At 42.3% G+C, this 12,953-nt stretch overlaps 1 protein-coding gene across 1 annotated transcript in view; it reads left to right on the forward strand.

Annotated features, from left to right (window-relative positions):
- LOC308115456 (uncharacterized protein) overlaps positions 1-7,093 on the forward strand; it is a gene marked incomplete at both ends in the record, with an annotated part of 28,239 nt that extends 21,146 nt beyond the window's left edge. Inside the window, 9 exons of the mRNA XM_080472991.1 lie at positions 63-135; positions 260-334; positions 482-560; positions 1,942-2,037; positions 3,246-3,455; positions 3,553-3,730; positions 4,793-4,907; positions 6,649-6,821; positions 6,976-7,093. Of these exons, the coding sequence (XP_080329117.1) occupies positions 63-135; positions 260-334; positions 482-560; positions 1,942-2,037; positions 3,246-3,455; positions 3,553-3,730; positions 4,793-4,907; positions 6,649-6,821; positions 6,976-7,093 (1,117 nt within the window). The remainder of the gene's footprint in view (positions 1-62; positions 136-259; positions 335-481; positions 561-1,941; positions 2,038-3,245; positions 3,456-3,552; positions 3,731-4,792; positions 4,908-6,648; positions 6,822-6,975) is intronic.
- Positions 7,094-12,953: the final 5,860 nt, after the last annotated feature.

Consider the following 12,953-nt stretch of genomic DNA (forward strand, 5'->3'; position numbering starts at 1 on the left):
TTCCCACCTTGTTAGAATGTGAAGGAATCATCTTTAAAGCTTTGTTTTTCTTTCCTCGCTAGGGTTCTGGAGGTCCACCCGGAGACCCAGGACCAAGAGGCGATCCTGGTCTTCCTGGATACCAAGGGCCCCCTGGTGATTTATCATTTGATTGATACCTATTTATTTTACCTATAAAGAAATATAAAAGAGGAGAATTTATTCAGTGGCTTGTGAGGATGAGTCCGTGTCACTAAAATTATCTTTTTATGTGTTTTAGGTGTACCGGGTGACCCCGGATACAGTGCAGGCCCTCCCGGGCCACGTGGGCCCAGAGGTTTTCCTGGACCACCAGGTGTGGCAAAAATTCCCTCCTTTGTTGATTTCAAACTTTCACCGCCAGACTCCGTCGTTTCCTAAAGAGCTGTTAGTCCCATAATACCCAGCAGAACACTTGGTTCTCAGAGTGCTGCTCTCTGGTGAGCCCTCGGTTTTCCAACAGCAGACACGGAGGCGGAGCTTAGAGTTGTTAGGCTCCTCCCAGGTGGGACCAGATCCCAGTTTCAGTGGCGGAGGCTGGCGTAGAGCTGCTGCAGGACCCTGGACCCATTTCTAGTGAAGCTGCTGTAGGTTTAGTCTGCTGGGAGACAAACGCTGCATTACATGCGTTGCTGCATTACATGCGTTGCTGCATTAAAATCCAAGTTTTAAAGTATTTATTTGTTATGGTGGAGAGCATACGTGATAAAAATGTCTGTCTAAAACTTTCATTTCTGAAACACTAAAATACTTAACGAGATCTGGAGATGAAAATTAAGATTCATTTCTTGCTTTAATGTATTTCTTAAATTTTTTTTTCAGGCTTTAATATCTTTCTATTATTAATCTGTTTCTTTCATTTCTTTATTTTCTTTTATTTCTTTGTAAAGCCATGTGAATTGCATTGTGTTTAAAAGATGCTCTACAGATACATTTGCTTTGCCTCGCCTTGCCTTGAAATGACTATAATATTAACATGAAGCCAATTTTAATAATGCAGAATACAGTGTAAGTAAGTGAAGTTAATTCATAAAGTGCTTTTCACAGATAAAAATCACAAAGTTCTGTACATAAAATGGGAATAATACAAAAATAAACATAAGAAATTTATATAATTTATAAAGTGGGAAATTAATTTAACCAAAAGCTTTCTGAAATAAAAAAAACGGATTTAGGTGCTAATTGAAATATTCATTAAAAAAAAACTATCCTTTGCAGAATGCTGTTGCATTCTGGGTGTTTTTATAAACTCCCCTTGACAGCATGCCTTTAAGGCCAGTGTGATAACAGTGAGGGAGCATCAGCGATATCTCAGCTTCACTCTAAATGTTGTTTTGTCATTACACTTAAGAAATTGTATTTCTTTTAAATCCATGTTTTCATTGTATTATTTACAATTTTCTTGGCGATTTGGCAGGATTGAAGCTTCTTGTGTGTCGGTTTTCACCCGCCGGCTTTATGTTTAACACCTTGGCAAACTGGTACAACATGACAGCCGCCACATTTGAGTTTGCTTCTGTTTTTCTCCAAGGATTTTTTTATTATTGTTGGATTTTTCTCTGACGATATATGAATGAATAATTTGTGAGCCATTTAATAAAACAGTGTTCTTGGTCTGTACGCGCAGGCCGCAAAGGAGACTCAGCGATTGGGAAAGTTATTTATCAACCCGGTTCTCCTGGCCCACCTGGCGGCCCCGGATATCAAGGCCTGACTGGGAGCTCTGGTCCACCGGGACCACCAGGCCCTTCAGGTTTTATATCCTTAAAGCAATTCTCTTTTAAAATCACGTTTGAAAATCATCAGTCAATAAATAAATATCATTTTCTAAATATGCTCTCTATAATTTAAAAAAAAGTATTTTTAGTTTTTATTAGTGTTTGTTTGCCTACTTTTGTGCTTTTTCATATTTTTCCATCCCAGGTCGGCCCGGCCTCAAAGGATCGTATGGTTTCAGTCCGCCAGGTCTGCCGGGTTTCACTGGACACAAAGGAGAGAAAGGACGAGGAGGACTTCCAGGTTTGTTTTTTTTAAATAAACATCTGTCTTATATACTTTAGGAATGATTATTACATAAAAGTAAATAAATAAATAAATAAACAAAAGCTCCCAATCAGGACCTTGTCAAGACTGCGAGTGTCATGACTTCCAATCCATATTCTCCTGGGACTTGATAGTTTTATTTTGACAGTCACTGTAAAAACAATCTAACTTGGTGGTCTGTCCATGCGAAATAGCGAATTGTTCTCTGCTGCACGTGTGTGTACTGTATGTGGTTTCATTACAAAAAGCACTCAACAGCACCCACTAGTGGCTCAAAATGAAAACTGCAAAGTTTTCAGCTTTTCAACATTGTTTTCAAAATGTTGCTGTGTAAATGCAAAACTATTCCAAAATGAAAACCCCAAAACCATGCACTTTCACTTGAAACGTTGCGTAAGCGAGGCCTAAATTGATCTTAGTTGTGAGCGTGTGCGATTGGATGGACGATAATGATGACAATAATAGTAATAATAATGATAATAATAATAATACATTGAATTTGTAATGCACTTTACATTTAAGCAATCTCAAAGTGCTACAGAAAAATAGAAAATAAAAGAATAAAAAATTTAAATTGTTAAAAGAAAAGGTAGGTCAGGGCGAGAAAAGTCTGTTAAAGTTTAAAAGGGACACATAAAACATTAAAAAAAAGACTTTTTTAAAAAGATAGGATTTTAGTTTTTGTTTAAAAGATTCAGTGGTTTGTTGAGCCCTCAGGTGGTCAGGGAGGGCGTTCCAGAGTTTTGGGGCAACTGAGGAGAAGGCCCGATCCCCCATAGTGCAGAGGTTAGTTCTGGGGACTTGGAGGGAGTTTTTGGCTGAAGAGCGGAGGGTACGAGCAGAGTTCTGGGGGATGAGAAGTTCTTGGAGGTAAAGGGGGGGGGGGGGGGGGGGGGGGTGTGGCCGTAGATGCATTGGTGGGTGAGGAGGGAGACCTTGTACTCAATTGTACTCAATTCTGAGTTGGACAGGGAGCCAGTGAAGGGATTTCAGAATGGGGGTGATGTGGTCGTGTTTTCGGACCCTCATCAATAGACATTTACCTTCTTCCCTCGGTTTACTATTTGGCCATGCAGTGGGAAAACCTTGTTAGCCATCTGCTGTAGTATTGATTTGAATGTTGAGTTGTCTCTATTCCTCATTCTCTCTGTGCTTCTTCATACATCATGTTGTTTTCATCGCAGGTCCAGACGGCAGACCTGGAAATCCAGGCCTCAAGGGTCTCCCAGGCTTACCGGGCCGAGGTTCTCAAACTTACTCGGAGAGCTTCCTGATAGCCAGACACAGTCAGTCCATCCACATGCCCGTCTGCCCCGTCGGCACCAACTTCATCTTCTCTGGTTACTCTTTTCTCTATATAAACGGAAATAAGAAAACTCACGGTCAGGACCTCGGTGAGTGAGACTAGACTCTCCTACCCAGAAAAAAAAAAAAAAAAAAATCTATATTCGGCACAGTAAAGTAAAGATGTGATATTTCTCTGTCTCCCAGGAAGCGCCGGCAGCTGTCTCCCTCGTTTTTCCACCATTCCTTTCCTGTTCTGCGACACTGAAAATACCTGCCGCTTTGCTTCTCGCAATGACTTCTCCTACTGGCTGTCCACTGACGAGCCGATGCCTGCGAACATGAGCGCCATCAGAGGCGACAGACTGGCCTCTTACATCAGCAGGTGGAACAGATATGCACGAGTACAATCCCAACTTTATTACTGTAGAGCAGGGTTTTCAAACATATGGGCCGAAGGTGACCTTCCAAAACCATCAGCTTTACATTTTCCAAGAGAGAATTCTAACGAATGTTAGGTGGGAATGTTGTGCTATGGGCCACATGTATTTATTTAGTTATTGGTTTTTATTGGATTTGTCATCATCTAATGACCAATCGATTAGATTTTGGGAAGCGAATGGTTAACTGAGTAAATCCCAAAAAACTGTGAAATTAAATGCCCCATACAAAGTGGATGGGAGAGGCACCTCATGGAGGAGATCAGAGGAGATCAGCGCCCGTTGCCATAGAGACGTTCCAGAGCTCACGGCTAATATCTAGGTTCGGCAAGTATCCAGAAACACTGGTGTGAGCACATTGACCCGGGTAGTGGTTTACCTGTGTTAGCATCGATATGAGCTAATGGCTATCACGGTAGCGATGCAAACTCGGTTCCACAAACAAATGTGGCATTGGCGAAGGTCTGCGCTCTACCGAGTGTAGCTCTAGTTTATTTATACGGGATCGCACGTTTTAATGAAAGCAGAATGTTAAGAAGAAACAGAAACCAACGCGAAGAGCTCAGTGGTTAACGCCAGCAACTTAGGCCCCTTTAACACAACAACGTTTCAAGTGAAAACGCAGCATTTTAGCATTTTCGTTTATTTGCCGTTAATAGCCACGGAAACAGCAGAAACATTGAAACCAATGTAGTTTGTTGGGCCACTAGTGGGTGCTGTTGAGTGTTTCTGTCACACACACACACACACATGCAGCAGAGAACAATGGGCTCTAAACATTAACAATTCTAGTGGACAGACCACCAAGTTGGGCCGCAAATAGGAGACATACATTTTGATGTATTTCTCATGAGTCGAAATGCAACAATGCTGCACTTTTTTTGTTTTCCATCAAAGCTTTTCCGTTTTGCGTAAAAATTCTCATTTTTAAATGTTTTTTTTTCGTAAAGTCCTTTTATTTGATTATGCTACGTTACAATAATCTCTCTGTGTGTGTCCTGGTTCAGGTGTTCTGTGTGTGAAACCACTTCCAACGTCCTGGCCGTCCACAGCCAGACCACCCTCGTGCCAGTCTGTCCTCCAGGCTGGGAATCCCTCTGGACCGGATACTCCTTTGTCATGGTAGGTACTATTTATCACGTCATTCATGGATTACTACGGAGCACCTGAGTGGCTATTGAGAAAGAACGCGTAGGGATGAGATAGTAAGTTGTTCCCTCAAGTTAATAAAGCGAGGGAACAAGATAATTTCATCCGTGGCTACAGATAAATTCCCTTGAGTTATATTGTAGTGATGGCGGAGCCGGTGGCTGTCGAGCTGCAGAGCTCCTGCTGTCACACGAAGTCAGCTGGTGGGATCTAGAATCTAGAAGCAGTTTCCCATTGTGGGTTTTTTCAGGCTTTTCATGGTGACATCATTGTAACTCACTTCACTTCCAGGTCTTGTATGGCGTTATGACCGCAGGCTGAGGTCTGCAGGGGGCGCTCCGCTATGAGACGCTCCAATATTATTTTCTACCCACAGAACTTCTTCATAATGAAGCCAGACTTTTGGTTCATCAGTAACTACTAAACAAACTACCCACTACTGCAAACGAAAGCTTGTAGTTTTTAGACATAAAAGGAGCCTTTTAATGGCTTCACGTGAAAGAGAACTTTAATCAGAGTGTTTACGTAGGTTGTCATTATAAAAGTCTGTAGAGCAGCGTTCTATCATTCTACACCTCCATTCCTCCATGTTGAAGCTTTTGATTCAGACACGTCCAGAAATAAAGTCAAAGGAGCAGAAATTCACCTTGTAATGCCCAAATGTTGAAAAATAAACCCCGAGCTCATTCATCTAATGTAAAGAGGGGAGACATGATTCGGAGCTGCTGAGAATTAGATCCTCTGACCAAGATGAGTTTAACATGTCTGTAATTCACATGGTTTAGTTAGAGAAGACCAATGTCTAATGTCGTCCGCATCATTTGATGTTAAAGTGTCCATAACAGCAAATTTGACGGGATTGATTGATTGATTGAAATGTTTATTTCGAATACGAAAACAATAAAAGAAAAGAAAATTAACAACAAAGTTTTCCTCTCAAATAATAAATAAATGAATAACAAAAATAAAATAAATCAAGAAAAAACATCGTCAGAGAGTATTCGAAAAGGAGTGAGAAGAAGTAAAAACTTATTTACTCTCACCCCTTGTCACAAATAAATATTATAATTACTTCCTTCCATCTCTTACACCCACACCCACCCACCCACACACACACACACACGTCCTGTGCAACACATAGAATATATATACATACACGTCCATTCATATACCTACAGACAGACATAAACACCTGTACCCACAAACGAGCCCACAGTGCAAGGAAAGAAACGAACAATATAAATAACCAAAATAAATGACGAGACATTTGCTCCTAAAAATAGCCTCGTGCTTGGCCACACCTTCTTCATCCTCACACCTTTTGAAAATTATATTTTTATATAGCATGTTAAACTGTCTCATGTTTGGACATTGCTTTGGTTCCACACTAAACCCGTTCAGTCGTCTCACCCCGCATGCTGAGAGACAAAACCGTTTTTTGGTCGTGCGAAATCTCGGTTGTTTAAAGTTACATTTCCTCCTTAGATTGTAGGACTCTTCATCATTTTTGAACAATTGTTGTATATTCCCTGGTAATAGATTATTATTAGCCGGGATGGCGGCGACATTGGTGAAAAAATATAATGCCAGGGAACGAGATAAGTCGTTTTCTCACATTATTAACTTGAGCAAATGACTTCTCACGCGTTTTTTTTCCTCCGTGGCCACTCGGGGGTTCTGTTATTGCTCTGCTATTTATCCCAATTTGTTCTAGCAAACGGGTGTCGGGGCACAAGGAACCTCTCAGCCTCTGATTTCTCCTGGCTCATGTCTGGAAAATTTCCGCCAAGTGCCCTTTATCGAGTGCCACGACAAGGGGACGTGTAACTACTACCCGGATTCGTACAGCTTCTGGCTGGCCTCGCTCGACCCCAACAGCATGTTCAGGTACAGCTGCTGGGATGTCTGGATCAAATCCAGGGAGTTTCTTCAGATTTGGTCTCTTTTCTTTCGTCTGATAATCTGACAATCGCAGTTCCTCAGACTTTGATATTTTTCCTCTAAAAGGTGTGGTTGTGTGTGTCTTTAACCTCATCCACAGTAAACCTGTTCCTCGGACCGTGAAGGGACCGTCCCTGCAGAGCATCATCAGCCGCTGCCGAGTCTGCAGCAAACCACATCGAGTTCACATATTCAACGGGCGTGGAGATACTTTCTAATGCGTCTCAGAGAGATAAAGATGCACCGATAGCGTGCCGGTTGTACATTTGTATTTTTTTATTGGAAGCTGGTCTGTGTTCATCTTCAACCTGATTGCCTCTCAATCTTCTTGATTTCGTTTGTTTTGGAGGATTTGATGATAATCCACGCTGCAGTAAATCTTCAGGCCGTAGCGTGCATCGAGTGTGTAATTATTGCAGCATCAGAGAGTCATGTTTTATTTTCTACATTTTAAATGTGTCAACTACTGTCTCATCTCTTCTTTCCTGTTTCTCATGTTTCTTTTCTGAAATGTTGAACACAATATTCCAAAGGCAAACCTAGACTTTGAATGTTTGCATGAAGTGCTACAAATAAAACTCTTCTCTCAGACACTTGTTAGAAGTTTTCCCTTGAGCAGGTCTTGATTTAAACCAGGGTGTCAAAGATAAGGCCTGTTGGCTAAAACCAGCTTGCAAGAGGCTCCAATCCGGCCAAACCATTAGGACAATTGTAAAAACATCAAAGAAAACATTGATTTTTATTTTTATTTTTTTAAAGGGGTCATATTTTCCAGTATTTCAACTGGTCCTCCTCCTGGTCTGGTCGGTCCAGAAACCTTCAGTATTCTAAGTTTCTAGCTCCTCCTTGATTTTCCTCATTTGAATATTGGATCATAGGAGCTGCATTCAGAATCTGCTGTGTCTGTGTGAGCTGGACTGGCTCCGCCCACACATGCCCATCTTGGGAAGAGGAGGAAGTACTTCCTCTCGTGGTGCCATGTGCCAGAGCAGAGCTGCCTAATTGTGGGAGGAGTCAAAGGGAGGGCCTACCTTGATTGGGATTGGCTAAACCCCCGATGACACTATATAGGGTTTGATTCCTGATTGGCTGGTTGGAGCAACACACTTTTTAAAACCTGAAACAAGCCAGGGAGAGAGAGGACAGACTGTCTTCACTTCTGGGACGTCAGTCCAGGTATGGGGACGATTAGTACTGCTGGAAAACCAGTAGAGAGTGAATTTTCCATAATATGAGCCCTTTAGAGCGACACGAGACTGAGGCCCGAGATGAGATCTCAGTGATTGTGCAGTGAAAGCTCGCTGCCTGGTTGTTATATTTCATTGTAGTTTGAGCCAGAAGTGTAGGAAACATACAGGAGGAAGATGAGGATCACGGTGTGTTTGAGTGGGTGTTTTGCAAGAGGCGGGGTTTCACATCGGAGTAGGTGTGTCCACATGAAGAAGTGTGTGTGTGTGTGTGTGTGTGTGTGTGTGTGTGTGTGTGTGTAAAAGGTGCTCACTCACCTGTCACAGATGAGAGAGAGTCAGGGTTGGTAATAGCCGTAATTTATGTTGACCGCTCTGCTCCACCACCACGCCGCTAAGCTACGCTAAGCTACGATACCCATTCATTCATTCATCACCCTTTTCCCCGTTTAATCTGCGGTTTTCATTTCTCCATTCATCCATGTGTACGCTGTAATAAGTGTGTGCGGTTTGGGATCAATAAATGCACCAGAACCACCTTCGGATCTCAGCGTATCTGTCACCACAGCCTCCGAGCGCGTCACAAACAGGCGAACCCGAGGACCCGACCTCATACTCTCAGCGGCTAATAAGGTTGGTTAAAGAAGCCGCAACAAGAAGCTTTCATTAAAATTGACTTTATGTTGAGATCGGAGTCATTTCAACGGAACGACTCGCTCAATCTTGATTTTCAGTAGGAAAACAGTGGAGGCGGAGCTTCAGGATCCTTCTGACTTTTTGGAGTTTTAAGCAGGAGGTGTCAGAAAAGTTAGGACAGCGATAACTGGTGTGTGGCAGACAAACATTCCTATCGATGTTGCTTTTTGACCACTTCATGTCGGCCGGTTTTGGCCAACAGGCCTTTTGTTTGACCCCCCTGGTGATCAATTTATCCGCCTCCTATCCAGCTTTAACCTTTTCAGTGTCCAGGCTGACTGTGGGGTGATGTATACATACAGGTACTTCTCAAAAAATTAGCATATTGTGATAAAGTTCATTATTTTCCATAATGTAATGATAAAAATTTGACTTTCATATATTTTAGATTCATTACACACAACTGAAGTAGTTCAAGCCTTTTATTGATTTAATATTGATGATTTTGGCAAAAAAGTAAAGAAAAACCAAAAATCCCCAGAAGGCCATCATTGACACCCTCAAGCAAGAGGGTAAGACACAAAAAGAAATTTCTGAGCGAATAGGCTGTTCCCAGAGTGCTGTATCAAGGCACCTCAGTGGGAAGTCTGTGGGAAGAGAAAAGTGTGGCAGAAAACGCTGCACAACCAGTAGAGGTGACCGGACCCTGAGGAAGATTGTGGAGAAGGACCGATTCCAGACCTTGGGGGACCTGCGGAAGCAGTGGACTGAGTCTGGAGTGGAAACATCCAGAGCCACCGTGCACAGGCGTGTGCAGGAAATGGGCTACAGGTGCCGCATTCCCCAGGTCAAGCCACTTTTGAACAAGAAACAGCGGCAGAAGCGCCTGACCTGGGCTACAGAGAAGCAGCACTGGACTGTTGCTCATTGGTCCAAAGTACTTTTTTCGGATGAAAGCAAATTTTGCATGTCATACGGAAATAAAGGTTCCAGAGTCTGGAGGAAGACTGGGGAGAAGGACATGCCAAAATGCCTGAAGTCCAGTGTCAAGTACCCACAGTCAGTGATGGTCTGGGGTGCCATGTCAGCTGCTGGTGTTGGTCCACTTTGTTTTATCAAGGGCAGGGTCAATGCAGCTAGCTATCAGGAGATTTTGGAGCACTTCATGCTTCCATCTGCTGAAAAGCTTTATGGAGATGAAGATTTCCTTTTTCAGCATGACCTGGCACCTGCTCACAGTGCCAAAACCACTGGCAAATGGTTTACTGACCATGGTATTACTGTGCTCGATTGGCCCGCCAACTCTCCTGACCTGAACCCCATTGAGAATATGTGGGATATTGTGAAGAGGAAGTTGAGAGACACCAGACCAACACTGTGGATGAGCTTAAGGCCGCTATCAAAGCATCCTGGGCCTCCAGAACACCTGAGCAGTGCCACCGGCTGATTGACTCCATGCCACGCCGCATTGAAGCAGTCATTTCTGCAAAAGGATTCCCGACCAAGTATTGAATGCATAACTGAACATAATTATTTGAAGGTTGACTTTTTTTTGTATTAAAAACACTTTTCTTTTATTGGTCAGATGAAATATGCTGATTTTTGGTTTTTCTTTACTTTTTTGCCAAAATCATCTATATTAAAACAATAAAAGGCTTGAACTACTTCAGTTTTGTGTAATGAATCTAAAATAAATCAAAGTCAAATTTTTATCATTACATTATGGAAAATAATGAACTTTATCACAATATGCAAATTTTTTGAGAAGTACCTGTATATGTCTAAAACTTTATCATGACAAATTGAGCAAAAGGTGAGATATTTTGACTCAGCTTACATGAATCTTGACAGAAAAAGGCAAGGAGGTGTCGTATTTTTCTTTTTTAATCTACCTTTTATAATGTGTCCAGTCACTGAGGAATCATTGACTAATCCTCCGGAGAAAACCGGTGAAGTTCTCGTCAGTAACTGTCGTCAGAGTCGTGAAGTCACAATAAAAAAAAATGTAAAAAAACACTCACATGTTCCTACGCTGTGTAAATGTGACGCGCTCACGTCAGAATGGTTGTGTTGTTGCGTTTTCACTCTGGAACAGGTGTTTTTTTATTTTTTTACCCTCCTCCCTCGAATTTCATCCTGTTAAATGGTGCATGAAAAAGATTAAACTGTGACTCATACAGCCTGCAACTCTTTCCAGTCCATCTCTAAATGTGCTCTGCAATTAAAGTGGTCCCGTCGCCATGACATGATGCACATTAACATCTTATCGGTACTGCAAGGCTGTGGAGGAAAAAAATATTAACATAAAATGCAAATGAAGATGATTTTTTTTAATGATGATATACCCTGTGAGTCCAAATGTTACCCTGGTTTGAAATGACTATTTTCAAAATGCCGGTAAAATATAGTCCATCATTTTCCACTCTGGCCGCTTGTGACTTCAGCGTCTCATTTCTCTGCACTATTCACTCAGAAAATTATCACCAGAGCAAAAACGTGCCGAGGGAGCCGTCTTTCAAACCCTCTCACCCATATCTGTCACCGCGATCAACAGAAACCCCCCCCCCCCCGAGGCTGCAGCCACATGCAAAGAAAGAAAGACACGGCGATGTCCTGAACGCACACGATCCCCAACGTACTGCTGCTCTCCGGCGCCAACATTTTTCATGCTATTGATTTGCCGGGAGTCATAAATAACAAACAGCCTCTCACGGTTACGTAAGAAACCCAGATAGCACGAGGAACAGCGAGACGAGAGAGGCTGGATGTTTGCGTGAATCCTGCCACACTCCAGAGGATCATTCCTGACATTTTTAATCAAGCGCTTATTAAAAACGTCCATTCCGATATGCTGTAGCACTCCTTGAGTGCCACCTTGAATTATCCAAATCGTACATGGCCTGGTTGCAGACAGTCAGTTAGAAACACTCCGGCTGTAAAGTGCTCTCTGTCGCCTTCTTAATGGGATTATTCTGCTCCCGACAGTGCACTTACTAATTGTTCAGGCAGCGACATCAGGCTCCTACACCTCTATAATTGGGTTAGAATGGCGATTTGTTGAAAGGTTGATACCATTCAAGGTTGTTTCTTTCCCTGAAGGGCAAATCCTTGTGCTTCTTTCTCCATGTTGTTACAGGTGAGATTTAAATGTTGACGCCTCAAATAAAAGAAGTTTGGAGATTGTAGGAGGGAGGAAAAAAAAACAAGAAAAGTTCTGAAAAGTTTTGCCTTCACAAAGCCACATTCTGAAAATGATGTAGGTTTCATGTTGGGCCACTAGTGGCCACTATAAACATTAACACTGGGAGAACACGGACATTCTAGGTGACAGACCACCAAGTTGGATTGTTATTATGGTGACTGTCAAAATAAAACTAGTCCCAGGAGTCCTGACACCACGGAGGAAACTCTGTTCTGATTGGCTCTACTGAGCATGTGCAGAAGAACTACTACGACCACGGTGCGCATGTGGAGCAGCTGCGTTCTCGACGTCTACATGGAGACGGAGAGTTTCCAGAAAACACACATTCTCTCAGGAGTTTCGAGGAGTTTCACCTTGGGAGCCGTTTTTCAAAAAGTTGCATTTTCAGTGGCTCCAACCTAAAACATGACAGAAGTTTTCAGTTTGAACTTGAAAATGTCGTGTAAACGTGACGTTTCACCTAAACATTTGATCCTTTTTGGAAACCTGCTTGAAATCTGAATTTACTTTGTCTCTAGATGTATTTGGATGATAATACTATGGCCACGAGTAAAATCAATAATAATTGCAGATATTTGGAAGCATGTGTCGTTGCAGACCCATTCCAGTCTGTGATAAATACACCTTAAACTGAGATGCAGGGGGACAGTAATGTGAAGCGGAGCGGAAATCTCATTAAGGAGATTCACAGAATAAACTCACCGGGCTGCAACAAATGGCGAGTTGACCTTTCTGGCCTCTGGATGTCTCCCGTGTTTCTGTGCTGTCGCTGGTTTCACTTTATGGCACTGCGGAGTTAATTAAACTGTTGTTTTCCTTTAATGGTCATGTCATTAATGGTTTATGTTACATGAGCACACGCAGACTTGCTTTAAGATGCAGCTTCAACTGATTATATAAAAGAAAAAATGGGAATTGGAACTCAATATTAAAATTTCAGACAAAGAGTGGCAAAATATGTGGAAAGTACACCGAATATCCGCCAATTCACGGGCATGGAGGGAATTCTCATGGAAAAATCTGATCAGATATTTTTATTACACCCAAGACCAA

Source organism: Lipophrys pholis (assembly GCF_963383615.2).
Source record: "Lipophrys pholis genome assembly, chromosome: 1".
Classification (NCBI taxonomy): domain Eukaryota; kingdom Metazoa; phylum Chordata; class Actinopteri; order Blenniiformes; family Blenniidae; genus Lipophrys; species Lipophrys pholis.